Source organism: Siphateles boraxobius, unplaced genomic scaffold (genome assembly GCF_051911475.1).
Source record: "Siphateles boraxobius isolate OS27281-9 unplaced genomic scaffold, OSU_SipBor_1 50, whole genome shotgun sequence".
NCBI lineage: Eukaryota > Metazoa > Chordata > Actinopteri > Cypriniformes > Leuciscidae > Siphateles > Siphateles boraxobius.
This window is the reverse complement of record NW_027509142.1, coordinates 1,032,889-1,059,109: the sequence shown is the minus strand read 5'-3', so window position 1 is coordinate 1,059,109 and position 26,221 is coordinate 1,032,889. Positions and strand designations below refer to the sequence as shown.

The window sequence follows — 26,221 nt, the reverse complement described above, 5'->3', positions numbered from 1 at the left end:
CGGAGAGGAGACAAGAGTGAGGAAGCCAATCAGTGTATATGGGGATTATTAGGAGGCCATGATGGACAGAGGCCAGGGGTCAAATTGGGCCAGGATTACACCCCTACTCTTTTTCGAAGGACATCCTGGGATTTTTAATGACCACGAGAGTCAGGACCTCAGTTTAACATCTCATCCGAAGGACGGTGCTCTTTGACAGTATAGTGTCCTCATCACTATACTGGGGCGTTGGGACCCACAGAGACCACAGGGTGAGCGCCCCCTGCTGTCTTCTCGAACACCTCTTCCAGCAGAAACCTGTTTTTCTCAGGAGGTCTCCCATCCAGGTACTGACCAGGCTCAGCCCTGCTTAGCTTCAGTGGGCAACCAGTCTTGCAGCTGGCTATATCACATCACTGGTGCGCCGGCATGACTACAAAAGGACACCTGCATTGAGGAAGCTTTGCTGCTCTTGCTTGGCTCTCTTCGCTGGGATGGGAGCCAGGCATCGGCACCTCATGTTATGGATTGTTTCTCCCTGCTCCTCCATAGGAAAGTATCGAGATCATGGGGAATTCAGCTTGGATAGTCCCCTCCGTCGTGTCAAATTATTCGAACATGATGCCCCAGTTTGAAGAGGCTATCTCTCCCATGGCGCTGCATCTCTGAAGCTACCGGTCCTGCCCTCTATGCCTTTCCAGATCTTCAGAAGTCCTACGCAGCAGCAGGTCAGGCCAGTGGAGCCCTGCACACTATGGCAATGTTGTAGGGTTAACCAGACCGACCTTCTGAAGGACAGGGGAGGGACTGTCTCCCGAGGCAGTCCTGGAGCACAGCAGAGCCAAAAATCTCGTCCTCCATGCCACAAAGCAGAAGTCCTGGGCCATCGATCAATCTATGGCTGTGATGGTTGCCACAGAGAGGCGTCTGTGGTTAAACATTTTGGGCATAAAGGAGAGGGAGAAATCCTTCCTCCTTAAAACCCCAGTCTCTCCCTCTGGTCTCTTTTGCACTGCTGTTGATGTTTTCAAGAGGTTCAGAGAGGCGAGGATTTAGTCTGCAGCCTTAAAAAGTTCATCCCCTTTCGTTTAGGGTCCTTCAGCGCCTGCAATGAACTATGTTGGCATGCTTCCTGGGAGTCTGCGATGAATGGGTGAATTGCCAGTGTAAAGTCCCCCTTTTTCTGTGTCAGGATGTTTTCTTGCTGGGATCATGATGAGAATAAGTTGACAGTAGCCGAGGTGTGGGCTACATTGCAGAAGGGTGTTCAACACACTACCTAGAGGGCCGGTGTAAACAGACTCCTTGGTGTATCGGCAGCAAAAGTCTTTCAAGTTCTTTTTTGTTAAGTGACACCTGGTGAGGGGCAGTTGACAGAAGAAGCTGAGCTCCGTCTGTCTCGCCCTGCAGCATTAACTAAGAGGTGATAGTGCAGACGAGATATGACGGCACACTTCCTCTGTTTTTCCAAGGTTTTTCCCAGCTGGATCTCCTGAAAGTACATTTGCTACTCTTCTTTGAGGAAGACTGCGGGTTAGAGCAGATGGTTGCAGTCTTCACCAGCCCTTTAAGATTGGTTGCTTTTAATGAGCTTCACAAACTGGGAATGGCTAATGTGGTGTAACAGTAGTCTGCCGATTTCCAGAGTGGGAGTGTTTGGTGGACACAGCGGAAGCTGTAGCTCTGCCCCTTGGGTCTCTGGTAGGAAGATTACATACTAAAATTTGGTCCTAGGACCAGTCTGGACGCTGTAGCGTCACTAACAGTTATTAGATAGAGGCATCAGAGCTGAGGAACGTTAAGCACCTCTAGGGGCTAAAGCTCTTGGACCCTTGGTATGCATATTGTATGGCAACTCTAGGTTCAGACCCTGGGTTTGGACTATGCTTGGTTCACTGCAGTACATTCAAAAAACAGCTGGTGAGCAGGCATTTGTTTAGTATGGCTTCGTGGGTATAGCGTCAACACTATGACACAGCGAGTTCCCTCGAAAGGGAATGTTTTAGGGTTACGTATGTAACAAAGTTTCCTTTAACTCAGAGCCAATAGTGTATACGAGATGACGGCACACTTCCCCGGTGTCCACTGGAAGGTTTTTCCCAGCTGGATCTCCTGAAAGTACTTTTGCTACTCTATTCCAAGCAGGACTGAGGGTTAGAGCGGGCAGTTGATGGAGCAGATGGTTTGAACACTAAACGGCGTCTCTCACTCTCTTGTGTAGTCTTCGTCAGCTCTTTGAGACTTGACACTGAAAACAACCCAACTGAGGGGAGCATGTATTCAAAGAGCTTTACAAATTGGAAATGACGGTGGAACAGTAGTCTGCCCTTCAGGCATGCCTGCATGTTTTCCATCAGACAACTCTATAAAAGTGCATCTGGATTAAACGTCATCAACTTAGTCATGCTGTGGCACCAGTGACATCATATGACTGCTTTGACCAATAAATTCTCCTGCTTTCACCAGAGTTTTCTGTAGAATTGTATGGGGAGACCATGAATTGGGTCAGTTTTTTGGCACCATCAATACAAAAACAAAATTGTGGTTAATCGCTTTACAAGGCCATCAAAACAATTCTTCCTGTCTAAGTGTGGAGTTCTTGATCAGAATAAGCAGCAGTGTGGACCAGAATTTATTCTGATGTTTTCTAGTATTCAGCAAGGAGGATTACAACAGGTAGATTGGGGGGAGAGACCCAGTAAAAAGTGTACCGTAAGTTTCTCTGAACAAATGTGTCTGCCACATAGATTTAACTAGAGAGACACAAAATAAAGGGCAGGTCTCACACTAGGATTTTACGGTTGCCAAGAGACACTTCGCAGCTAAAAAGGGAGACAACACACACAAACTGAGCTTTCAGGGGGACAATACTGTTGAATTTATATCAAGCTTGGGCATTTCCAGAAAAAACCCAACTAGTAGCAGAGTCAAATATTTGTACTAGACAGATTGCTTATTATTAGAATGGCAACAAAAGACCTCATTCTTAAGAGATGGCGAAATCTGTGAAATCATAAGGAATCCAGCTATAAAGGGCATATATATCGATACACGTGTGGTCTTGTAGTGTGTATGTGTGTGTGCAGTGTGAAGTGACCTGGTTGGTCTCCATCCAGCGGCTGGCCTCCTGCAAGTGATTAAACTCGACGAAGCCGAATCCTCTGCTCTGACCTGGAGACACAGCCGTCGCCGGGCCACAATGACAGAACAACACAACGCAGTGAGGGGTTAGTGTTTTCATATCGACAGAGAGGGAGAAAGAGAGAGACAGAGAGAGAGAGAGAGATGGTAGAAAGAGGTATAGCTGTATTCTAACCAATAATCACACTGCTGCCTTTAAACTGCTAGAACTAAGGGATTTTTTTTGTTTCCCTCTGCTATTTACACCAGTCAATTTAACAATAATCACACAGGACATTCATTTGAAAATGTGGGTACACTATAGGTCTATTAGAATCTGATGTTTCAGCAATAAAACCTAACATCTGAAAAACATTAATATGCACTACCATTCACAAGTTTGTGTTTTTTGAACGACTCTTCTGCTCACACGGGCTACATTTATTTGATAATAAAATACAATTAAAGCAATAATATTGTGAAATATTAAATACTGTTTTTATTTAAAAATATTTTGAAAACTTATTTATTCCTGTGATCAAAGCTGAATTTTAGCATCATTACTCCAGTCTTCAGTGTCACATGATACTTCAGAAATCAGTCTAATATGCTGATTAGATATGTATATTATTTTTTAATTATTATTATTAAATACTTGCTTTGCTTTACTTTACAACACTTACATCATTATCTTACATGTTATACAACACTTACATCATTATCTTACATGTTATACTGACACTTATGAAACTTTTTGGATACTCGTTTTTATTAATGTTTTGACTGTCTGATTCACTAAACCGACAAGTCTAATTTATATGCAAGTCTTATTTATACCAAATTTTTATGAGGCTTGTCTGAAATCACACCAGGCGTCACAGTACTGGTCAATAATATCAGTCGGCCTGAAATGCCAACGGGCAGCGTTTAACAAAGGTCTCTGGCTAAACTGCCCATATGGGATTAAAGCTGTTTGAAATAGGCATTCCAAGCAGTCCACTATGAATTGTTTCCTACTGCAAACAAAACACAAGCACAATACGTTTTATTGCTATAATTAATTGATAAAAGACATTATACTTGAACCATAACCGTTTTAATATGAATTAAATTGACTGACCTCAACTACGGTGAATAGCAGTTCCACATGCGTTAAAAGTCAATAACTAAGAACTTTAATCTTCTCTCCAAAATACCTTTATCCCACTGACACATAAACAGGGTGGAAAAAATAAAGGAAACACCTAATAATACATTAATATCAGGGATCTATACAGGAAAAGAGCCACAGCTTTAGTCCTTCTTGTAATGATGTCATACAAGCCGTCAAACGGGTGTTGTGGGATACTGCACCATTCAAGAAGAGGATCTTCCTCTTCTTCCAGGTGTGAACTAGGGGGAAACGTTTAGCAGAACAACTCGTACAGAAGATGTTTACAATTACATTTACATCTGGTAATCAGCCAGGCCAAGGTATTTGACCTTCTCCTGCTGTTCAGGAAGTCATTCCCAATTGTATCTCTGCAGGTATTTACACTCCTGGATATGGCAACAGTGTTTGCCTCTTAGGGGGCCCCTAGTCCGCTGTTAACTATGTATTACAGCAATCAGATGCAGCTGCCTATATCTTTATGGATTATGTACAATATTTAACAGATATATTTTTAAATACTGTAATTTATTGGTGTCCCTTCGCTTTCTTCAAATGTAAACCCATTAGAGCATAGACTTAACCTAATGTGTCTAACCTTTGTAGCGGTGTTATTAAAGGGGTGGTAAAATGTCCTTTTCACAAGATATAAAATAAATCTATGATGTCCCCAGAGTGTGTGTGTGAAGTTTTAGCACAAAATACCCCACAGATATTTTTATATAGCATGTTAAAGTAGTCACTTTTTGAGGGTTAGCAAAAACGCACCGTTTTATGCCTGGCCCTTTAAATGCAAATGAGCTGCCTCAGAAGGCGGGGTTTCAAGAGCTCTTGTGTATTAGCAGCTGCGATTACCTCCCGCAGACACACTAAAATGACAGAAACTGTTCTGCCTTTAATGTTAAAACAGTCAGACAAAGATGGAGAGACTCAAGAAGAAGTGACAACATGTAGAATGCAACAGGACGTCTCTGAATGGTTTGTTGATGAATTTATGCAGGGCTCTCAAGTCTCACGCATTGGGCGTGAGACACACGCATTTCAACCTTGTATTTCTCACGCTGAGGAGTAAGGGAACTTGTCCCGCTATACAATTAATGGACGAGGCGCAGGCAAACGGAGGGAAGTTCTCTGCCGAGTTCATAGCATCTGTCTCGAGTTATACAGAGTTAAATGCTAGCTACCAGCCAATCAGAAATTAGAATTAGTTGTTTCCGGGTAAATTATGGGTTCCCGCTGCAAGCACGTTCGTTACTAGACAACACGCGCACACACGGAGAGGAAGTTGAAAGAGCACGATCTGATGAATGCGGTTTGCGGACATCTTCATTTATTTTTTTGCATTTTGATTTTACGATTCCTGGACGATATCTCTTGCCTGTGATCAAAGACAGTGAGAGCTGATGTTGAGGAGTATAGCCAAATTCGTGCTAAATTATTTTTGATGCATTCAAAAACTCTCCAACTGCTTTTAAAGGGGTCATCGGCTGCAAAATACACTTTTATATGGTATTTGCAAATAAATGTGTCTTTGCAGTGTGTGGACACAATCACCATGCAATGAAAAAAATCCATTCACTTTTTTTTTAATCCTCAAAAAGCCAAAAAGTTGTTGCTCATTATCACTTAAAGAGACATGCACCGAAACGGGTCACTGTGAACAGAGCTGTTTTTAAATAGGGGGAAAAAGGGTGTTGTTTTACACAACCATTGAGAAATTTTAACCAAAGTATGTTACAAACTTTACATGAAGACCCAAAAGAATCATACCAACTTGTGTAAAATGGGCATCCGATGACCCCTGTAAAGGTGACCGGTTTGGGTCTTGACATACATGCTCAGGGCAAGTTGTTATGACACAATGTTATGCACATTGAGCACTGATGTTCAGTTGACTTGTTTGGGGTCAAATTTATTTTTATTTTTCAATAAATTTGTATTTTTTAAATATAACTATTTATTTTATTTGGATGAATTTGTCTTTTTATCAGATTTAACAATTTTTATAATTTCCATTTGTGCTGGTCAATTATGAACAATAGGCAAAATTGAACTGCTAGCAAAAATTGAAGCGAATTTGGTTGGGTCGAGGGACCGCTGCTGCAAATATTTGGGTGGCTCCTACCCTAAATCTCACTCTAAATTTTTGATAAAACTTGAGAGCCCTGTTTATGTTGCTTATGTGGAGTTAACTATCTTCAACTAGAATATTCTGTCATGATAATCTATAAATCACTCGTATAGGAACTGTTGTGAGATGCACACAGAGTGACTTTTTATTGCATGTGAAAAGAAGGATGCTAAAGTTTGAGCTGACTCACAAATGTACTCATACAACAACTCTTCCTCTTCTCAACATGGACTGCGTGTCACGGAGGAGGGGTTTATGTACATGTTAGGGTTGCTGATGTCACTAATGTCTTGTAGTCCCTACCAGCCGTTTGTTGTAGTCCTTTTCTTTAAAAGCAAATATCTCCCTTTGCTTTGAACATTGTAACTTTGCAGATGTTGTTTATGCTCAAACAGCAACATTTCACACTAGCTAAAGATATAAAAGTGAAATTGTGTTTTACCACCCCTTTAAGTCTGTTCACACTTGGTAGGTTTTGTTCATTTGAAAGAACTCTGGTGCGATTGCTCTATAAATGTGGTTCATTTGATTAAGTGTGAATGCTGCCATTTGAACCCTGGTGCGCACCAAACAAGCGGACAGAGATGCTGAAAAGAATGGTCTCGATCCGCTTCCAAACGAACTCTGGTGCGGTTTGACTGAGGGCGTTTTTACACTGGGCACGTTTGCTGCAGCCTGAGTCCGAGCGCGATTGTTCACCCACACTGTTGGTCTGATTTCAAAATCAACTTGATTCTATCGAACCCTGGTGCGTTTGCATTCATCTTACATCATCACAAACGTACACGAACATGATCATCCCTTACATGCGTTTTACTGAACTATACATCATAATCGGCTAAAACTCATGCACAGTTTACTTTACTTCCTGAACAAGTGCGCACCCAAATCGGAATTGCATTTACATTAACTCGAATTGCGGAGTGCAACCGAACTCAGACCAGCTCCTTCAGGTAGTCTCGGGGTCGGTACCTCAGTGTAACCCGGGTCCGCATGACAGCTTTCACATTAGCAAGGTTTCATGCGACCTGTTCCTCGTTTCGCACTAAACTGCCAGGAAAAATGCCCTGAAATATATACACAACACGGACCAAAGTCATCTAAACGAACCAAAAACAGGATGTGATGTCACATGATGCATGCAACCCTAAAAAAATAAATAAATAATTCTCTTCATATTTCTTGCGATGTTCTCCAGAACAGTTTGATACAGACATCTGAAACAATCTTCTTGCAACAGATCTTTGTTTGTGTGTGTAACATAGGGATTCCTGCCGCTGTTTTGACGTCTACACATTTTATAAGCTTTTGTGAGTTCTACACTGGTAAAAAAATAAATATAATAATAATAATAAATATATATATATATATATATATATACACACACTCACCTAAAGGATTATTAGGAACACCACACTAATACTGTGTTTGACCCCCTTTCGCCTTCAGAACTGCCTTAATTCTCCGTGGCATTGATTCAACAAGGTGCTAAAAGCATTCTTTAGAAATGTTGGCCCATATTGATAGGATAGCATCTTGCAGTAGATTGAGATTTGTGGGATGCACATGCAGGGCACGAAGCTCCCGTTCCATCACATCCCAAAGATGCTCTATTGGGTTGAAATCTGGTGACTGTGGGGGCCATTTTAGTACAGTGAACTCATTGTCATGTTCAAGAAACCAATTTGAACTGATTCGAGCTTTGTGACATGGTGCATTATCCTGCTGGAAGTAGCCATCAGAGAATGGGTACATGGTGGCCATAAAGGGATGGACATGGTCAGAAATAATGCTCAGGTAGGCCGTGGCATTTAAACGATGCCCAATTGGCACTAAGGGGCCTAAAGTGTGCCAAGAAAACATCCCCTATACCATTACACCACCACCACCAGCCTGCACAGTGGTAACAAGGCATGATGGATCCATGTTCTCATTCTGTTTATGCCAAATTCTGACTCTACCATCTGAATGTCTCAACAGAAATCGAGACTCGTCAGATTAGGCAACATTTTTCCAGTCTTCAACTGTCCAATTTTGGTGAGCTCTTGCAAATTGTAGCCTCTTTTTCCAATTTTTAGTGGAGATGAGTGGTCCCCGGTGGGGTCTTCTGCTGTTGTAGCCCATCCGCCTCAAGGTTGTGCGTGTTGTGGCTTCACAAATGCTTTGCTGCACACCTCAGTTGTAACAAGTGGTTATTTCAGTCAAAGTTGCTCTTCTATCAGCTTGAATCAGTCGGCCCATTCTCCTCTGACCTCTAGCATCAACAAGGCATTTTCGCCCACAGGACTGCCGCATACTGGATGTTTTTCCCTTTTCACACCATTCTTTGTAAACCCTAGAAATAGTTGTGCGTGAAAATCCCAGTAACTGAGCAGATTGTGAAATACTCAGACCGGCCCGTCTGGCACCAACAATCATGCCACGCTCAAAATTGCTTAAATCACCTTTCTTTCCCATTCTGACATTCAGTTTGGAGTTCAGGAGATTGTCTTGACCAGGACCACACCCCTAAATGCATTGAAGCAACTGCCATGTGATTGGTTGATTAGGTATTTGCATTAATGAGAAATTAAACAGGTGTTCCTAATAATCCTTTAGGTGAGTGTATATATATAATTATACAACGAGCAGTTTTATCCCAGAACACAGCTTTGTTTTTGATGCTCTGTAAGTTGCGTCACGAAATATGCGTCATAAAATCTGTTCTTTAGGTTTGGTCTTACTAATGACAGTGTGAACGCTAAGCGAACCAGGATAAAATGTAAAATTTTCAGAATTTGTCCAGACCAAAAAAACAAACTACCAGAGTCAACATGCACTAAATGGCCTGAAAGAAACGAAGCGCTTTTAAATGGTGTTTACCTTACTTTGTCCACCCTTTTAGCTCACGATTCAAAATTCCAAAACCTTTTCATACACATCAAAAAAGCCAAAAATGTATGCTCATGTAATGGTCAGCCCCACTTATCCTCTCAACACAGCTATTGCAATATACTTACATAATACAAGGTGCAAGATCTTCCACAGACTTCAGGATAAGAGCAATCAAAGTGAATGAGGGATAAGGCTGGAAAGACATGTGAGGCAAGCTTGGCACTAGGAGTAGATGTGTTTGTGCTTGTGTGAAGGCGTAAACATTACTGTTCCTTGTGGATGTATCAAGTGTGTATGTGAATGTTGTCTGGTTAAGAATAGTCTGACAAGGGGTATGGTAAGAAAATGGTCATACACAATACAGAACAGGAAACAATCAGACGTGATGGATTAAGTTAAAAGATGTGCAGGGGGTCACGGAAACATACACCTGAAGATTTCAAAACACCAGTACTAAGCAGCCTATTCATTCAACTCTAATACACCAGGCGGTAAGTGAGAAAGAAGACAGAGACTGTACTGAAGTAAAACACTGAACTAGGCAGACGCAAGAGTGAGCTAAGGCTTGTTATGAAAGGCAGTGGAAGAGAGACTTGGAAGACAGTCTGGGGTACAAAGAAGCCCCCCTGGTAGAGCACGCTTACCTGTAGACTTGTTCCTCATGAGGCGGACCTCCCTGGGCTGGACCCCCTGCTCCTGCAGCCGAGCCCGAATCTAAAGAGCAAACACCAAACACTTGATTCGAAGACCAAACAAAACATGGTATTTGCCCAAAATTGGTATTCTAACAGCTGGATGACTAAATACTCCAGGTAAAATACAATTAAAGCTCTATCATGCGTAGTATACTGTGTATATAACACCAGAAAATGTTAACCTATCCCACAGTTTCTAAAAATTACGCACTATGTACAATGCAAGTTTATAGTGCAAGCACACAACAACTGCCACAGAGAAATCTATTATAAAGTAAGTGCATTTTGTTTTGTTTTCTGTTGTAATTTTAGTTTACTGTGTTCCAATCAGACGTGCTGCAATAAGATTCCAGCGACAAGCAAAACAAAATCATTTTCAAAACAGCCAAACAGAAGAGCGTCTCTAAAGCACATAATTAGCACATGAGATTATCATTGTCACGTGTGTGTTGTTGTTGTTCTAACGGTTTCTAAAATACAATCGTGTATCATAGTCGTGGCTGGTTGGAGCAAAAAGTCTGATTAACATGACAAGATACCTTTTTTTTTTTACCAGACCATCTGGTTAGGACACAAGTGTATGCAACAGATGTTTGGTTATCATATCATATATACACAAGTCAAGAAATACAAATATTGACAAACCTCGTTAGCAGTTGCATTCGGTGGGAGCATTCTCAGCATGACAACGTTACTAGGTTTCTGTGCCGGCTCTGTATCAGACCTGTAGTCCTGGTCACGGGGTTCTGGCTCCTCCTGGCTCATATCCAGAGTATGCTGGTAGTTTCCATCTCTCATTTTGCCCCTAGCTGATTGGTTTTGGTCAGGAACACCCTAAATAAGGAAGATAGTCCTCCCCCTATATATTACCCTTCTCAATTGTTTTTAAATCTCCAAGAGAAATGTTTAGATATGTAAAAATGTTTAGAGCATTAACAATTTAAGGCAAGTAAACCAAGAATCTTTACAGAGAAGCAACTACATCAATTTCAATAGTCAATACCTTTGTCTGTAATCATGATTCATACAAAACTAAAACCATTTAGGAGAGACAACTGTACTCACTTGTTTGTGGCCAAGATGTGTGGTATATTTGTCTTCCTCAGCACCGCATTTGCCCTGAGAGTTGTGCCGTCCTCTAACTCTGCCCCAGGTGTTGTCCTCATTTTCTTCACCTTCATCTGGCGTTTGGTCATCCTGGTAAACTTTCTGTCCTGATCTAAATGTCTGTATATCTCTCCTATGTGCATCAATCTCTGGTTCAAATTCATAATTCTTTCCATCTTGCTGGAATCTTGAGTGGATGTTCTGATTCGGGGGACTTTGGAGCAGACTTTTCCCAAGTTTGTTGTCTTTGGATCCACGGTTCCCCTTTTGGCTGAATCCGGGTCGATTATTCGAGAAATTGCCTGAGGCGAAGTCTCTCACACCTTCGAAACTATTGTCACGCTCGTGCTGTCTTGCATTTGTTAATCTGCTATTCAGTCCTAAGCCATTTTCTTGTCCATAGCCACGATAGTCCATGTCCCTATAGTCGTGATCATCAGACTCTTTCCCATAGCGACCCATGCGGTCACCACGACCGCCCCTATGACATTGTAAAAGAGCAAGATTTAGGCACTCTGTAGCTTAAAGGTGCAGTAAGCAATTTCTGAAAAACGCTGTTAAAAATGGAAATTAACACCCACATTTTTTTTATATATACTAGATGGTTTAAATGAATGATTCAATGACTCACTCATAAATACACTTGTTCATTACTGGATGAATCAGTGTTTTTGAACAAATCTCTTGAATGAATGATTCAATGATGAATACATTTTATTAACAGTCACTTGTCGCCACCTAGTTGAGTAACAATGTAATTAATACAATTGTTATTTAAAACGGTTCTCTCTCGGTCGGCGCGAGCGCAAATGCAGGTTTGAATGTTTCGGTGTGTTTTTGTCAAAGGTTAATAGACACAGGTGAATCGTTGTCATCAAGGAAATAAGATCCCATGGGTGTTGAATCGAGATTGTGATCTTTCGGCGATAAAGCGTGCAGCTCTAGATTAGATCGAGCACCACAACATTCTTTTAGCCAATCAGAAATTAGGGTGCACATCCGCTCATAACAGGGGAGGAGTGAGCAAGAGGGACTAGAAACTTCCACGCTGGTGTGTTGAGGCAAGTTGGAGCTAAACTCTGCAGGACAGTGGCCCTCCAGGACCAAGTATGGACACCCCTAGCGTGTTCGTTATATTGGTGGTGGAGCAATGAAGGCCGGGGTGTGTTTTTTTGGGGTTGGGGTGTGTTTGTTTCAAATATCAACAGTGTTTCTCAGAAATAACTTGCTGCAACTTTAAAGGGATAGTTCACCCAGGAATTAAAATTCTGTCAGTAATTACTCACCCTTATGTCGTTCCAACTCGTAAGACTTTCGTTCATCTTCGGTACACAAATTAAGATATTTTTGATGAAATCTGAGAGCTTTCTGTCCATCCATAGACAGCTACCCAACTACCACTTTGATGCTTCAAAAAGTTCAACTAATCCATAAGATTTGAACGGTTTAGTCCAAATTTTCTTAAGAGAGATTTGATCACTTGATATGAGGAAGAGATTGAATTTAGGCTTTTATTCACATAAACATTGGTCAGTGAACATAAACATAAACTCAACCGAGCCTGCTTGACCCATGAGAACAAACCTCTTGCGTAACACGAGAATGAACCTCATTGGTTCTTGCTGAAGTTCAAACATGCTGTGTAACACGAGAATGAACCTCGTTGGTTCTTGCAGAAGCTCAAAGTTCATGGTTTGATTCATTTTATACATTCGGTTCATTTTTGTTTGGTTTGTTTCACATTGCAATTATGCAAGTGCATCTTGACATTGATTGGTTTGTAAATGGAAGTGCGTCTGGCGTCAGCGTGTCGTCAATTTGGCGGGTAACTTTGAAAAGAATGAATAAACAGATGCATATCGTTGCCACTATACTGTTATTATTACGCGATTACTACCCGCAGCACCAACTATACTCAAGGCTGGTTCAAATTCGACAAATGAACGTCCTCGTTGTGTGAACATTTTATCGTCGCTGGCAAGAAAGGAGGAGAAGACTGCAAGCAATCCTGCGAGCCCTGGCACCTCCATTTGGGGAGAGGACAAGGTGAGTGGCATTTTGTTTCCATACTGGCCGTCAGTTTCAAAAGATGAGTTGTCACGGGAACTTCCTGTAAATGGTCTGGAAGTCCGAACCATACAGAAAATGCTTTCACACAAGAAACGAACCAAACCTTTGTTCAGTTTGATCCGGACCGAGACTACTCTCGAAACTCTCTTTTCGTCTGACCAAATTTCATCCGTTTGGTCCGGATCGTGGTCCGGGGGAGGTTTCACACCTGTAATTTTGATTCGGATCAAACTGAGAAGTCAGAAAATCCGTAACAAACAAGGTAGGTGTGAAAGGGCCCTGACAATCTCTTTATGAACTTTTTGAAGTGTCAAACAAAGTGCCAGTCCTGTAGCGGTCTATGGAAGGACAGAAAGCTCCCAGATTTCATCAAAAAGATCCTCATTTGTGTTCCGAAGATGAACAAAAGTCTTTCGGGTTTGGAATAACATAAGGGTGCTAATTAATAAAATAATTTTCATTTTTGGGTGAACGATTCCTTTAAATCTGCATGCTCTGCTACTCCAACTCAAGAACCACCAATCATGTACTGTCAAGCAAGTGGTAGTTGACATACATTTTAAAGCAGTAACAGTGTGAAGTGTTGCATTTTATTTGAAAACTTTTTATTTTTATTTCCATCTGTCTAATCCTTGTAGTTATTATCGATGAAGCTTTAAGACCTCTAAATTGAAAGGTAACATGAAAAATATGTACCTCCCTATATTTGTAAATCCTACTATTACACAACAGTAGGCTACTATTTGAATAAACTGCAAGATGATTTTAAAAGGGCGAGGAAATGGTGACTAGCTGCAGTACCTTAAATATATTTCCCTGCATGTAGTTACATAACTATTATCTTTTGTAAACAAAAAAAGCAGTTCATGTATAGGCTATTTGTCAATAAACTAAACATGTCTGACAGCATGAGGTAATGTAATAAGGTCAGAACATGCATGTATGAATCAATCAAGACCAGTGGTTAATGCAAATTCATATTAAAAACAGAAGAGAACACTTGACCTACCTCCTCTCATAATCCATGCTTCAGTGCAAATCGACAGAAACGCCCACCTTTTCCTCGGCCTGCTTCATTTACAACTGTTGACAAAATATGTAATGATCAACCCTCACATTTATTAAAATAATGCATTAAAAACAAGGATATATCATGTTGACTTTTACTGTTTTAAGCTGCCAGGCACACGAGCAGGACGTGTGTGTGTGTGTGTGTGTGTGTGTGTGTGTGTGTGTGTGTGGATTGGTCGAAGTCAAAAACTAGTTCCCATGTCGTTTTTTTACCCTTTACGCCATTTGGGAAACACTACAAAAGGAGGAATAAATGCCGTTGTTAGAAAAATGATATCCAATACTTTCTGCAGGGCTGTTCAGTCATGCAAATGCTGAACTGAGCCTTACACTATTCTATAGAAAAAAAAAAATCTAATTAATACATAAACAACAACCATCAATGATATCTCCACCTCTGCGTCACCAAATAAAGAGCATGTGCAAAGCATATAATGCTTAATAGAGCTGCGTGTGACAGATTCAGTCCAGAGGGCACGGACACCAGCCAAACCCAGCACACCGAGACAAGTGTCCAGATACGCCGAACTTTTAAACTTCAGTATTTTAATTGCATAATAATAACATTATTAAGTCATTTACCTCAGTAACAGCAGTAGCGTCACGATCACCGAAACTGATACAGTGTATATGCGTGACGCCTCACTCACGGTAAAGCTGGGTGTAAGATGGCCTCAGTCCGGTAGGCGGGGACAGAACTCTCACGCTGATTGGCTTAAAGCACACTGGCATACAAACCATAACCGTAACAAAAACAATAATCAAACGCACGATATGTGTTAGATAAGGTAACCATTACTAATACTAAACATAGAAACACGTTGTTCGTTGCACATTCAAATACTATAAGGGCCTTACACCTGATGCTGAAAAAGCTAAACGACGCGTTGGGATCACATGGGCAGCTGACTCAGATTCAGGCCGTGTCTAAAATGGCACACTTGTGTACTTGCGGCCTTGAATTAGGCAGCGTGTCCCATTTGTTGTCTCAGGTTCCAGAAAAGTGCTGCTCACAAGCGCCTCCTATGCGCCTTTTTGCAACGTAGCACGCTGTCTCACTCACCATGCAAAACAGTAGGTATTGTGTACACTGTGTAGTATTGAGTAAGTAGAGCTCATCAGTGTTTTGAAGTATTTGAGAAAATGAAATCAGTCACTGTACTTAAGTATTTTTTTGGCTACTTAAATATAAATTGCAACTTTTTCCCTCACAATTCCGACTTAATATCACACAATTCTGAGAGAAAAAAAATGGCAAGATATAAACGCAATTGCGAGGAAATTGTGAGGGGAAAAATAGAATTACCATTTTTCTTTTCTATTCTGTGGCAGAAACAAGCTTCCATGTTACTCTGATACATCTGTCAGCAGTAATGCAATTACTAGTTACATTTTTCAAGGCCATTTCTGTACAAAAGAAGTGACATCACAATCTACAGGGCATTGAGTGTGCTATATATATCTTATATGTTTTGCCCGTACTCGCCTAAAATTTTGAGTGCGAGTGCATAAGATGAGGAAATGACTGCAGCCAAAACCAGCATGTCAGTGCAAGTAGGCTTTGACTGTTTAATTGTACTTAACATTATTTTATTTATCTGTTATATGTAAAAGACCATTTTGAAGTATTTTGGTTTACTTATGTACTTTTTGAGCACTTGGTCTTAACTGAGACTTGAGGGCCAGTAGATGTTTAAGAGGATGCTGTGTCGACTTTAAAAAAAAAAAATGTAATCGCTCCCCTCACAAATCAACCATTTACTGTTTTCACAGGCATGTCTCTGTGTGGAGGACAAGTGCTAGTAAAACACTTAAGTACTGTTAAAATCAGACGCCCGAAGACTTTTACTCAAGTCGTATTGGAATTGGTGACGTGACTTGTAGTCATTCAGTGTAAGGTATTCTTGTTTCCAGGTACTCTTTACACCTCAGATAGCACTCCTTTATATAAAACCATTCTTATCTAAGCAGTCCCATTCAAATCAATGGGAAGATAATGAATTTGTTCAACTTAAACATTTCAAATCTGATTTTCTTAAAATTTTATTTCTAAATGCAAATGATTAAAAAAAAAAAGTAAGCTTTAAATAAATCAGTATCACTTAATGATTTAGACCCCTAATGTACAGCCCAGAATCCTTTGAGACACCAGCTATAAAAAGGAAAAAGCTTGAAGTGGGAGGTTAAACACAATTCAGCCCACTCCAATGTTCAGTGTGTGCTTTAGTTGAGCACAGAATATTCAAACAGAATAAAGCCGGGCAGATACACGCATATACAATGAAGACATGGCAACCTGAAGACAGACATGCACTCGTTTGACACAAACATTCATAATCTTACATATACAAACACACATACAATCTGTCCAATGTACAAAACAGTCGCTGAAGACAGGATGCTTGTCAGACAACCATTTCGTTTGGGGCTAAGAAGTGTTGAGAGGGAAAGAATAACATCAAATATCATAGTTATAGAGTCCTTTTAGAAATCCCATCTCAATTTTTTTGCTTGATGTGATCAGAAAACTCTTAACCCCAAACTGGAAATGACATCATCTTGTTCCCGAAGTCTTTCGTGGTTTGTCTGACATGACGTCCCAGTATCAGTCTGATAGGCGGATGACTGTACTAGGACGTGAATGCTAGGCTCCCTGCTCTGACGTCTCCTGGGCTGTTAACTGACATCCACTCTTCTAAAGGTTTCTATAACAGCAGACAGCCATTTTTTTTGCCCCGTTTCTTGGCTTGCAGCGCCGCCCTGGTGGCCATTTCAAAGACCTCTCTCACGCCATCTTTTGTCTTGGCTGAGCACTCTAGATAACCAAAGGCGTTGATTCGGTGGGACATGTCACGCCCTTCCTCTGCCTTCACGGGCTCCTAAATCAAGACATAATTCAAAGATATTACAAGCATGTCCAGGCGACTAGCCAATCTCAACACATTTATATTAAAGCAATGCATTAAATAAAATAAGAATATATTTTGTCATTATATACGCCTATTCACAATCATGTCGATTCATTCCAGTAATCTTCCATTAAAGACGAATTAGAAGTTAGGCAGAATATTCAAGCTTACAATTAAAATGGACGCCATTTACGCCGTCAAGCTCATAGAAGTAACTATGATAATTTATAATCTAGAAACTGGACGTACTTTAAAATGACAAATACACTGTAGTTTGGCAGTACGTATTAGCATTACATTTTTATTTTTAAAGTAGCTTGGACAATCTGAAATCTTCTTACGTTTTGAGCAGAAGAATGTAAGTAGTGCTACAGGTTTGGAAAGACATGAGGGTGAACATATGACTAAACTGTCATTTTTAGGTGAACTGTTACTTTTAAAGAATAAGTAAAAAAGACCCTGCCTGTTTCATTTTGGCAAGTTCCCTTCGTGTGTGATCATCGTTTCGGAGATCCTTTTTGTTGCCAACAAGGATGATGGGAACATTTGGGCAGAAATGCTTCACCTCTGGTGTCCACTTTTCTGGAATATTCTCTGTGATGCATTTAAGGAGAGAGTGATCATTTCAAATGAACTTTAACCATATTTTAAAATCATGACAAGCATTTAACAGAGTAAAACCTTTCATCTGGTTTCACAGACCAGGTTTAGATTAAGCCAGGTTTAGACCTTAGTTTAATAAGGACATTTAAGCAGCTTCTATAAACGTGCCTTAGAAAAAAAATTATTTAAAGATACAGTATGTTAGTGAAAGTTACTTTCCGTTAAAACAGCTCAAACATGCATTTCAGTCTGGGACTAGACTTAAACCTGGTCTGTGGAACCAAGGGTACATCTTGTTTAAACAGAACTATCACACTAAGTTTACATCCTTAACTTGGTTTACATTTTTCAGAAAGTTAATAAAAACAAAACCGCAAATGAAACACCTCTATCTTTGCCTGATACTTAAGCAATGTACTCAGGGGCAAAACGGTTTACTTTTTGATGCAAAGACCAGAGGAAAACCTGACCATTCATAGTACTTTCACATAGCTGATTTTTGATAGTCAGCATTTTGTTGTATATATAAACACACTCAATATGCTAATCACATGCCAAGAAAGGACCTAAACATTAAAGTCACCATGAAATCAAATGATTTATCCGTGGACATTATTGTTTTAAATTCCTGTGCCTTACAACCTCCCTCTTTGAACAACATCTCTTCTGTTTACTGGCGTGAGGGCGGGGCAATAATCCGTCACTCACAGGAGATCCACCAATAGCAAACCTCAACCATCCAATCAATTCCCAATGGACAAAATCAAGCCCCGCCCTACATGTTTTCTTGTAGGAGAAGACACTTCACTCGGATATACGACACCATAAGGAAGAGAATACTATCACGACTTCCGTTTCATGCCGACTTCATAAGAGAAACTGCTAACTCAAATTCATGCTAAATAATTATTTTTAATCTTTTAATTCTATTTAAATCTTTTTAATCTTGTGCAAAATGAAAAACCCATGTCCATCGCATACGCAGATTGTTTTTATTGTTCTTCTACACACATTTAGATATTTAAATAGAATAAAACAGCAACAATAAAACCAATTAGCTAGGTTAGCCGATTACCTTAAAACTGCAAAGATATCGCCGTTAACACTTTCTCAGACAAGCGGATGCGATGAGAGCTGTTTTTGTTCATGTGACGTTCGACATTAAGCCTATTGCTGCATCTTTAACTTTTTTTATCATTCCCAAACATATATATTATACACTAGGCTACATATAACTCTGTTTCACCGCAATATTGAGTTATAACATTTTGATTAAGTTATAAGGTAACTTTTTTCTTCTTCTTTTTTTTAACAGATTGGGTGAATTTCAACTTTCATCATTTGAAATTGAAGTGCAATGAATGGGCTGGTAAAATCTAGGCTGGTTGTTTATGAGGAACTCTCACCCAAGCTATCAGGACTGTCGATGGAAAAGCACATAAGAATGACATCTGTGTCAGGGTAGGAGAGGGGTCTTAGCCGGTCATAGTCCTCCTGTCCAGCAGTATCCCATAAGGCAAGCTCTACCTATAAGAGGAAAGACATGAACAAGTCTTCGCCACCAATAACTGTGAATCTTATTCTGTATACATCTATACAACTTTGCTACAAGTATAACGTAGGCTGATGTAACCACATCTATGCAATGGGGCAGGACCATATATTGAATATTTTTGCTGGTGATGAATTATAAATATCATCCATGAATTAAATTTTAGTATCGAAAACGGCATTAGAGCTGGGAAGGCAGTAAAGTTAGAATTCATGTGAATCAGGACTAAATGTCTGGGAAATTAAACACAGATGTTTCCTTGAAAACACTGATTCAAAGATGTGTTTGTTGTCACTCAGTCTAATTGAATTTTTACACATATTAAAATATTTTACTAAAAATATAAGTAAATATTGGCGTTTATTAGCATGAATTGCTTTCTTAGTGCACATGAAAATAATTAACTATTATTCTTCCAATTGTTTAAAAATGTGGTAAACATGCCCTTATTATTTAATAATGTCGGAGAAACACTTTATTTTACTTCTTGCATTAAAAATATATTTGGCTACAACGACTGCTTGGTTGAAATGATGGTGCAAAGATTTAATATAGGACATTACTGCATACCAATGTCACAAAATACACATGCAAATCAATTTTATGAATAAACGTAAAGCCATTGGCAGCTTCCATACCTGTTTTTCATCAACCTCAATGTCTGCAACATAGTTCTCAAACACTGTGGGCACGTAGACTTCAGGAAACTGATCTTTACTGAAAACAATAAGCAAACAGGTCTTTCCACAGGCTCCGTCGCCTACTATGACGAGTTTCTTACGAATGGCAGCCATTCTGCTGAGGAGAGACAGAGACCAGGACAAGGACAGACAAAACGTAAACTTCGCTGATTCAAAGCATTTTGAGAGCAAATTGAAAAGCAGCTGTTTAAAGTGGAGAAATAGTTTACATTTAGACAGACAGACACACAGACAGATAGACAGACACACAGACAGATAGATAGATAGATAGATAGATAGATAAATAGATAGATAGATAGATAGATAGATAGATAGATAGATAGATAGATGTGTGAATCATTTAATCAACAGGAACCGGAAACACAGCTGCGGAAGTATCATTTGACCGGAAGTTGCACTGACGTTACATCTGTGTCGATATGTGGTAAAGAAAGAAAGAAAAGACCAAAACGTTCCACAAATACTGACCAAACGACAAAGGACATAATCATAAAACATCAGATTAACGCATCTACGTATATTACTGCGTATGAAGATCGATATATTCATGAAAGGAAAGCTTCCTGTCAAAAGGCCTGTGTTTCCGCCGCACCCGCGCCATCAAAACATTCATTCACAAACATATATTCATGCAATCATAAATCATAAAACGTCAACACACGCCTACACGTGGATACTAACATGGAAAATAAGTGTTTCTTTTTTTTTCATATTAAAAATATAGTTTCGCACTGAAGCGGAAGGGTTGGTTAGCCACTAGCCGACATTCATCAGAAATAAACTCGGTTTTAAATAAACCTGAAATAATAAATCAAATCGGCAAACCATTAACGTTACATAATGGTACAAAACTTTCATAGTGTATAACATTATTTTATCTCACTATAATCTTAGAGAACGTTAAGGGAAATGGCAAAGACTTTGCTGTAACATTAAGCAGATTCGACTGTGGTACAATAGAAATAATATTTGCTCAAATCTATTGAAATACTGATTTTAAGAATGTCAGAAGAGTTCAAACTCGGGATTAGACTACGTGGATTAAACTATCGGTTAATATTTTCTCGTAAATTCATCTAACGTTAATGTAAAACAGGCTGAGTTTAAACGCATATATGTTAGAAAGCAGATCGGCTTCATATTAAATTGAAACATAATCATGTGAACTAACGTTATTTTAACTAGTTTGTTCAAAACTAGCTGTCATGATTCATCAACATAAATGATGCAATGCGCGTGAAAACAATATATTTAAGTTACAGTCAAGGCGAGTTTCAGGCCTTTGAAATCCTACTGTGAAAAATCCACGATCTCACCATTTCCTCACCAAACGCCTTTTATTTTCGTGTATTTACACCAAAAATGTAAAATAGTTACCGTTTTCTTTTTGTTGTGGTTCGAGGAAGTGTTGGCTTTCCTGTCTTTTCCTGGCTGATTTTAAAGTCCGCCCATCTTCAGTCCTGCCACGAAACAACACCCGCCCATACAAACCAAGCGTGCCGCACAAGCCCTGAAAGGTGAAGCCAAAGCGTCTCGATCGCCCCCTGGTGGCCGGTCCTAGTATAGCTCATAAATCCCGCCTCCCCATGATATTCAATGGGACGTGAGACCAACTAAACAAATAAAATACACTTCACATATCTTTTTTCCAAAGATAGTTTCTGTCATTTACTGTAGTTTTCATCACGCTGATATAATTTCAAGTGTTTGTTTTTAAAATAAGTTTGTTTTTAGTTCGTTATTTGAGCGAAGTAGTCACTGAAGCATCAACTGACTTTTTTTCGGGATCTTTGGAGGACTGAGGAGATTGGCGCTATAAATGTAATATCTAAATTTCTATAATTAAGTATTTCACACCGACATAATGGGTTGTTCTGCAGCAGAGGTGTGCTTGCGATTGATTCAGCCAGAGTGAGGGCGGGGCGGGACGTTGATTTCGCGGCTTTACTTCCTGCTCACAACTGCGCATGTCTGGTCCCGAAATCGCAACTGCGCAGACTCACATCAAGGGGGTAATCCATCAGCCGGAAGTTGAAGCTGCCTCCGGGGGGCGATATTTTTTTTCACAGGATGGTAGGGGAAGACTCATGAATATTCATTAGGGAACTCATGCCTGATTGGTCTGATGACCTACCCCCTAACCCCGCCCCTAAACCTACCCGTCAGTGGGGGTCTGATGACCTACCCCATAACCCCGCCCCTAAACCTACCAGTCACTGGGGTTAAGACCAATCAGGGATGAGTTCCCTAATGAATATTCATGAGTCTTCCCCTACCATCCTGTGAAAAAAAATATCGCCTCCGGGGGCCGCCATTGTAGCTGGCTATCACCTGCTGTTAGCATCCCATTGACTCCCATTCATTTTGGCGTCACTTTGACAGCGAATAACTTTACATCTGAGGCGTCCAAAGACTCCATTTGTCCATTATTTATTTCTAAAGAAACACGACAATGTATAAAAGGCTCCATTACTTTGTATCTTACGTTATGGCCCCGTAGAAGCCATTCTTGTAAAAATAGGCTAAAAATTGCGTCATAATCACGCGACTTTATGTCGCACAATAGAGACATTACCGTATAGACAGGAGGAGAAGCTCGCAGGCAATCTTTTACTGTCTAAAGTCAGACCATGGCATAGATAGAGTCCATAAAAGCAACGCGACAAAATATTTCAACAACGTTTTTGATGAATTTGAAATAATTCGAAATAATTTGATATGTGGCAAGTGAATACATATGAAGTAACATTTATCCACGAACATTAAATTATTTATCTACACCTATATATATTAACGGGGGATGGGGAAATTATCAGGAAATTATACATGCAATGGAAGAAGAAAAAACCCATCTCAATGTCTATCGCGGTTAACGTTGTTCCTTTATTTATTTATAGATCTACGCTTGAAGATGAATGTGATCCCGTTCGGAAGCCATGTACAAATGTCCTAGCCTACATAACGTGAAATAAAGAAAAACGTTTTTGTTCAAGTGTTTTTGATCATGATTTATTAGCCAAAACTACATGATTTATATTTTGGAATATTATATGGTCACATTGAATATACGAAAATGACGCGAGGGGATGGTATTTTATAGTATGGTTCCTGGGCTTATATACTAATAAGTCTTTTTTGGATGGGTTATTATTCTGTTTGATGTAGAAGGAAACGAAAAAGAACAATTGTAAATGTGTGCGTTTATGTATGTATGTGCCTATTTGAATCACTTTTAATAATTTTGGAAGATTGTGCTGAGATGTACATGTACTTATTTATCTGTTATTTTTGATTGTATTATATATATGTGTGTGTGTGTGTGTGTGTGTATATATATATATATATATATATATATATATATAAACATGTTCAAAATAAGCTAAATAAACTAACTAACTAAAATTACTAGAACTGCAGGCTACTCAAACGATTACAATCCAAAAGTAGGCTATTTTAAAGTCGATTTTAGCCACTTCTTTTGCCAGGCCTGTAATGTTTTAATGTAAGATGTCATATTGTAATTATATAGCGTAAGTAGTTATATTAATATTATTGTAATATATTAATAAACATTGTATTATATTATTACTATACGATTTGATTTCCAAAACACACACACACACATCAATGTGAGTTTACTCTGATGCGTCATTGACCGTTCGAGATTAGCTTGATTGCGCTTTATGACAACACCTGCTAGTCAAAGCCCTTATTTTCTGGAGAGCCGTGATACTTCGACACAGCTACTAGAAGATTTACAACTCCCAGTCAGTAGGGGTGGGCGGATCGATCCTGAAGTATCGATACTTTCGATACTGACGTGGTATCGAAAAGGATCGATCCTCGCATAAAAATATCGATCCAAATGTGTTTTTTTATCAGTAATTTTTATTAATTTATAACGCAATTCAGTGCGTAAAAAAAGCTTCTATGTTTAAAAATAAGCGAATGTTAGCGAATAATTGTGTAGGGTAGAACTATTTCTCCTAGTCATCTGGATACAAGACGAAACCAATCAATCACAGAGAGTTCGATGCTGGTGCTTCTGTCTCAGTGCGTTTGGGAAACAAAGCCTTGCTTAGATGACAGAGAAAAAATCGGGAGTTATTTCGCAATAAACAAATTAAAAGTTTACATAATGGTTCAAAATGTTGACGTCAGTAAGATTTGTTTAATGAAATTAATATTTGTATTCAACAAAGGATCGATGCATTAAATTGATCGAAAGTGACAGTCAAGGGTATTACAGGTTGTTTTTTTTTATTAAAAAAAACTATTTCATATAAATGCTGTTCTTTCAACATTGTTCATCATGATACATTTTATGCAAATTATTTGGTTTCCACAAAAACATTAAACTGTTTTCAACATTGATATAAGAAATGTTTCTTGAGCAGCAAATGAGCATATTAAAATTAATTCTCATCATGAAGGATCATGAAGACTGGAGTAATGATGCTGAAAATTCAGCTTTGATCACAGGAATAAATGACAGAATAGCCCATGTTAAATCGTAATAATATTACAGTTTTTACTGTATTTTTGATCAAATAAATGCAGAAGAGAATTAAAAATCTTACAGCCCCCAGACTTTTGAACAGTAGGCTAGTGTACAATAGTGCATTACTATAATTAGGGTAGTTTGGTAAAAGTCACTGACTAATTACAGGCGAGTTGAGAGCACAAATCACAAAATATTTAGTGGTCATGAAAACGTATTCAGATTTAGCATATTAATGATGCATTCACCTCATGAATCATGACACACTGATCTAGCACAGGAAAGTGCATGTAAGTTCAAGTGCATGCTTTTAAAATTAAAAAGTATTGGTATCGGTATCGATATCGGCGATACTGGCCCTGTATTTACTTGGTATCGGATCGATACCGAATTTTGCAGTATCGCCCACCCCTACCAGTCAGGTTGCTCACGTGACATCTACGTCATCAAGCTCAGTTTGAGCCTGCGCAGAACGCTTGGCTATCAGGAAGTGAGTGCCCATGTTTGGCTTCAACTCTCTCCGTTGAAATCAACGGGGTCGCTCTGTCCATTTCTTTTACTGTCTAATGGCGCTTTTCCATTACCAGTACCAGCTCGACTCGACTCGACTCGCCTTGGCTCGCCTCGACTCGGCTCGCTTTTCGTTCCGTTTTCCATTGCAGAAAGTATCGCCACAAATAGTACCCGGTCGTCATAGCGACGCCTTTCGTTCCTCGTTGCCCCATCAAGCTCTCGCTGGATCCTCTCTTCGGCAACCAAACAAAGGAATGTCTGCACCTCCTCGTTTGACCACGGCGTATTCTTCCGAGTTGCCATAATAATAGTAGTAAGTTTAGTAACTATCTCTGGCTAAACTATTTAAAAAAGGCGGGGTTATTCTGGATACTCCATCTGGCGCGTGCAATGATGACGCAGTGAATAGTGACGATTCTCTCTGACCAATCAGCAGTCGGCATTGTTTTCACGTCACATTTTAGTATCGCCTTAGCTCGCTTAGAACCTCGCCGGAGGTGTTACGAAAAAAAGTACCCGAAAGCAGGTGAGATACCCCTCGCTGCAGACTGTAGCGCGGTGACGTCACGTCTCTACGTCACGTATGTACGTGACGTATATGTTACCACGCATGCGCAAAGTATGACTATCGTCATATAATACGCATGTGCACACGCACGCGCGCGCAGTTTGTTTCAATCACTTCCGGCGAGAGATTCGATGGCAGTAAGTCAATAAGCTTTATTTATGCTGTTTTAACAATTGTGCTTTTGTGTTAACGGCTTTTAATTCTAAGAGATGTCATAGAGCATCAATGTTTTAGATTTAAAAAAAAAGTTATGACATGTTTTATGATATAAATTTGCATTAAAAATGACAGGGGTTTCAGCGAGTCTTAAAATGATATGTAAAAGTCTTAATTCGCCTTTAAACAGATTAAGGCTTGAAAGATGTCTTCAAATAGAGCAGAAAGACTTACATTAATGAGGTCATGTAGTTGATTTTTGCATGCATTGCAAAATAAGTGTTGTCCCCATTATCAGATCATACTATAAAAGTTACATTCCGGAATGGAGTGCATGTACTGTAAGTTATGTTAAATAAATTTGTGGTAAAATAAATTAAAAAGTAGGGTAATGGAGTTGAACATTTGTATTTTGCTAAAATAAAACTAATTGTGATTCTCCTTTGTTTTTTTGTTTTGTTTTTATCATTTAGAAAGCATATTAATGTATTGAGTTCCCTGCAATTTATTCAAGAAATTTA

The 26,221-nt window shown here is 39.5% G+C and overlaps 2 protein-coding genes across 6 annotated transcripts in view; both read right to left on the bottom strand.

The window, feature by feature from the left end:
• rbm10 (RNA binding motif protein 10) overlaps nt 1-15,044 on the bottom strand; it is a 28,441-nt gene extending 13,397 nt beyond the window's left edge. The window contains exons 1-6 of one of the 2 annotated variants that reach the window (XM_077204683.1): nt 14,780-15,044; nt 14,136-14,209; nt 11,015-11,537; nt 10,595-10,783; nt 9,899-9,968; nt 3,077-3,150 (exon numbers count right to left, since the gene is read on the bottom strand). In XM_077204683.1, the coding sequence (XP_077060798.1) occupies nt 3,077-3,150; nt 9,899-9,968; nt 10,595-10,783; nt 11,015-11,537; nt 14,136-14,152 (873 nt within the window). In that variant the 5' untranslated portion in view covers nt 14,153-14,209; nt 14,780-15,044. The remainder of the gene's footprint in view (nt 1-3,076; nt 3,151-9,898; nt 9,969-10,594; nt 10,784-11,014; nt 11,538-14,135; nt 14,210-14,779) is intronic. The other variant, XM_077204684.1, reaches the window with a different exon arrangement.
• Nucleotides 15,045-16,224: 1,180 nt separating this feature from the next.
• Nucleotides 16,225-21,474, bottom strand: rhoac (ras homolog gene family, member Ac). 4 transcript variants are annotated; one of them, XM_077204637.1, is made up of 5 exons: nt 21,340-21,474; nt 19,900-20,059; nt 19,116-19,236; nt 17,570-17,700; nt 16,225-17,076 (listed from the first exon to the last, which is right to left on the bottom strand). In XM_077204637.1, exons 2-5 carry the CDS (start codon nt 20,053-20,055, stop codon nt 16,903-16,905), a joined length of 582 nt encoding a protein of 193 aa, XP_077060752.1. In that variant the 5' UTR covers nt 20,056-20,059; nt 21,340-21,474; the 3' UTR covers nt 16,225-16,902. The 4 variants fall into 4 exon arrangements, with proteins under 4 accessions (XP_077060752.1, XP_077060754.1, XP_077060755.1 ...); XM_077204639.1 differs by having other exon boundaries at nt 19,900-20,056; nt 21,340-21,453; XM_077204640.1 differs by having other exon boundaries at nt 21,279-21,351.
• Between the last annotated feature and the right edge of the window lie 4,747 nt (nt 21,475-26,221).

Bases quoted from the DNA above. Each gene is read 5' to 3' on its own strand.
- rhoac (XM_077204637.1), bottom strand. From the start codon at position 20,055: ATGGCTGCCATTCGTAAGAAACTCGTCATAGTAGGCGACGGAGCCTGT. The intron at 19,237-19,899 runs GTATGGAAGCTG...TTCCTCTTATAG, and splicing joins TTGAGGTTGATGAAAAACAG to GTAGAGCTTGCCTTATGGGA. The intron at 17,701-19,115 runs GTGAGAGTTCCT...AATGCATCACAG, and splicing joins CGACAGTCCTGATAGCTTGG to AGAATATTCCAGAAAAGTGG.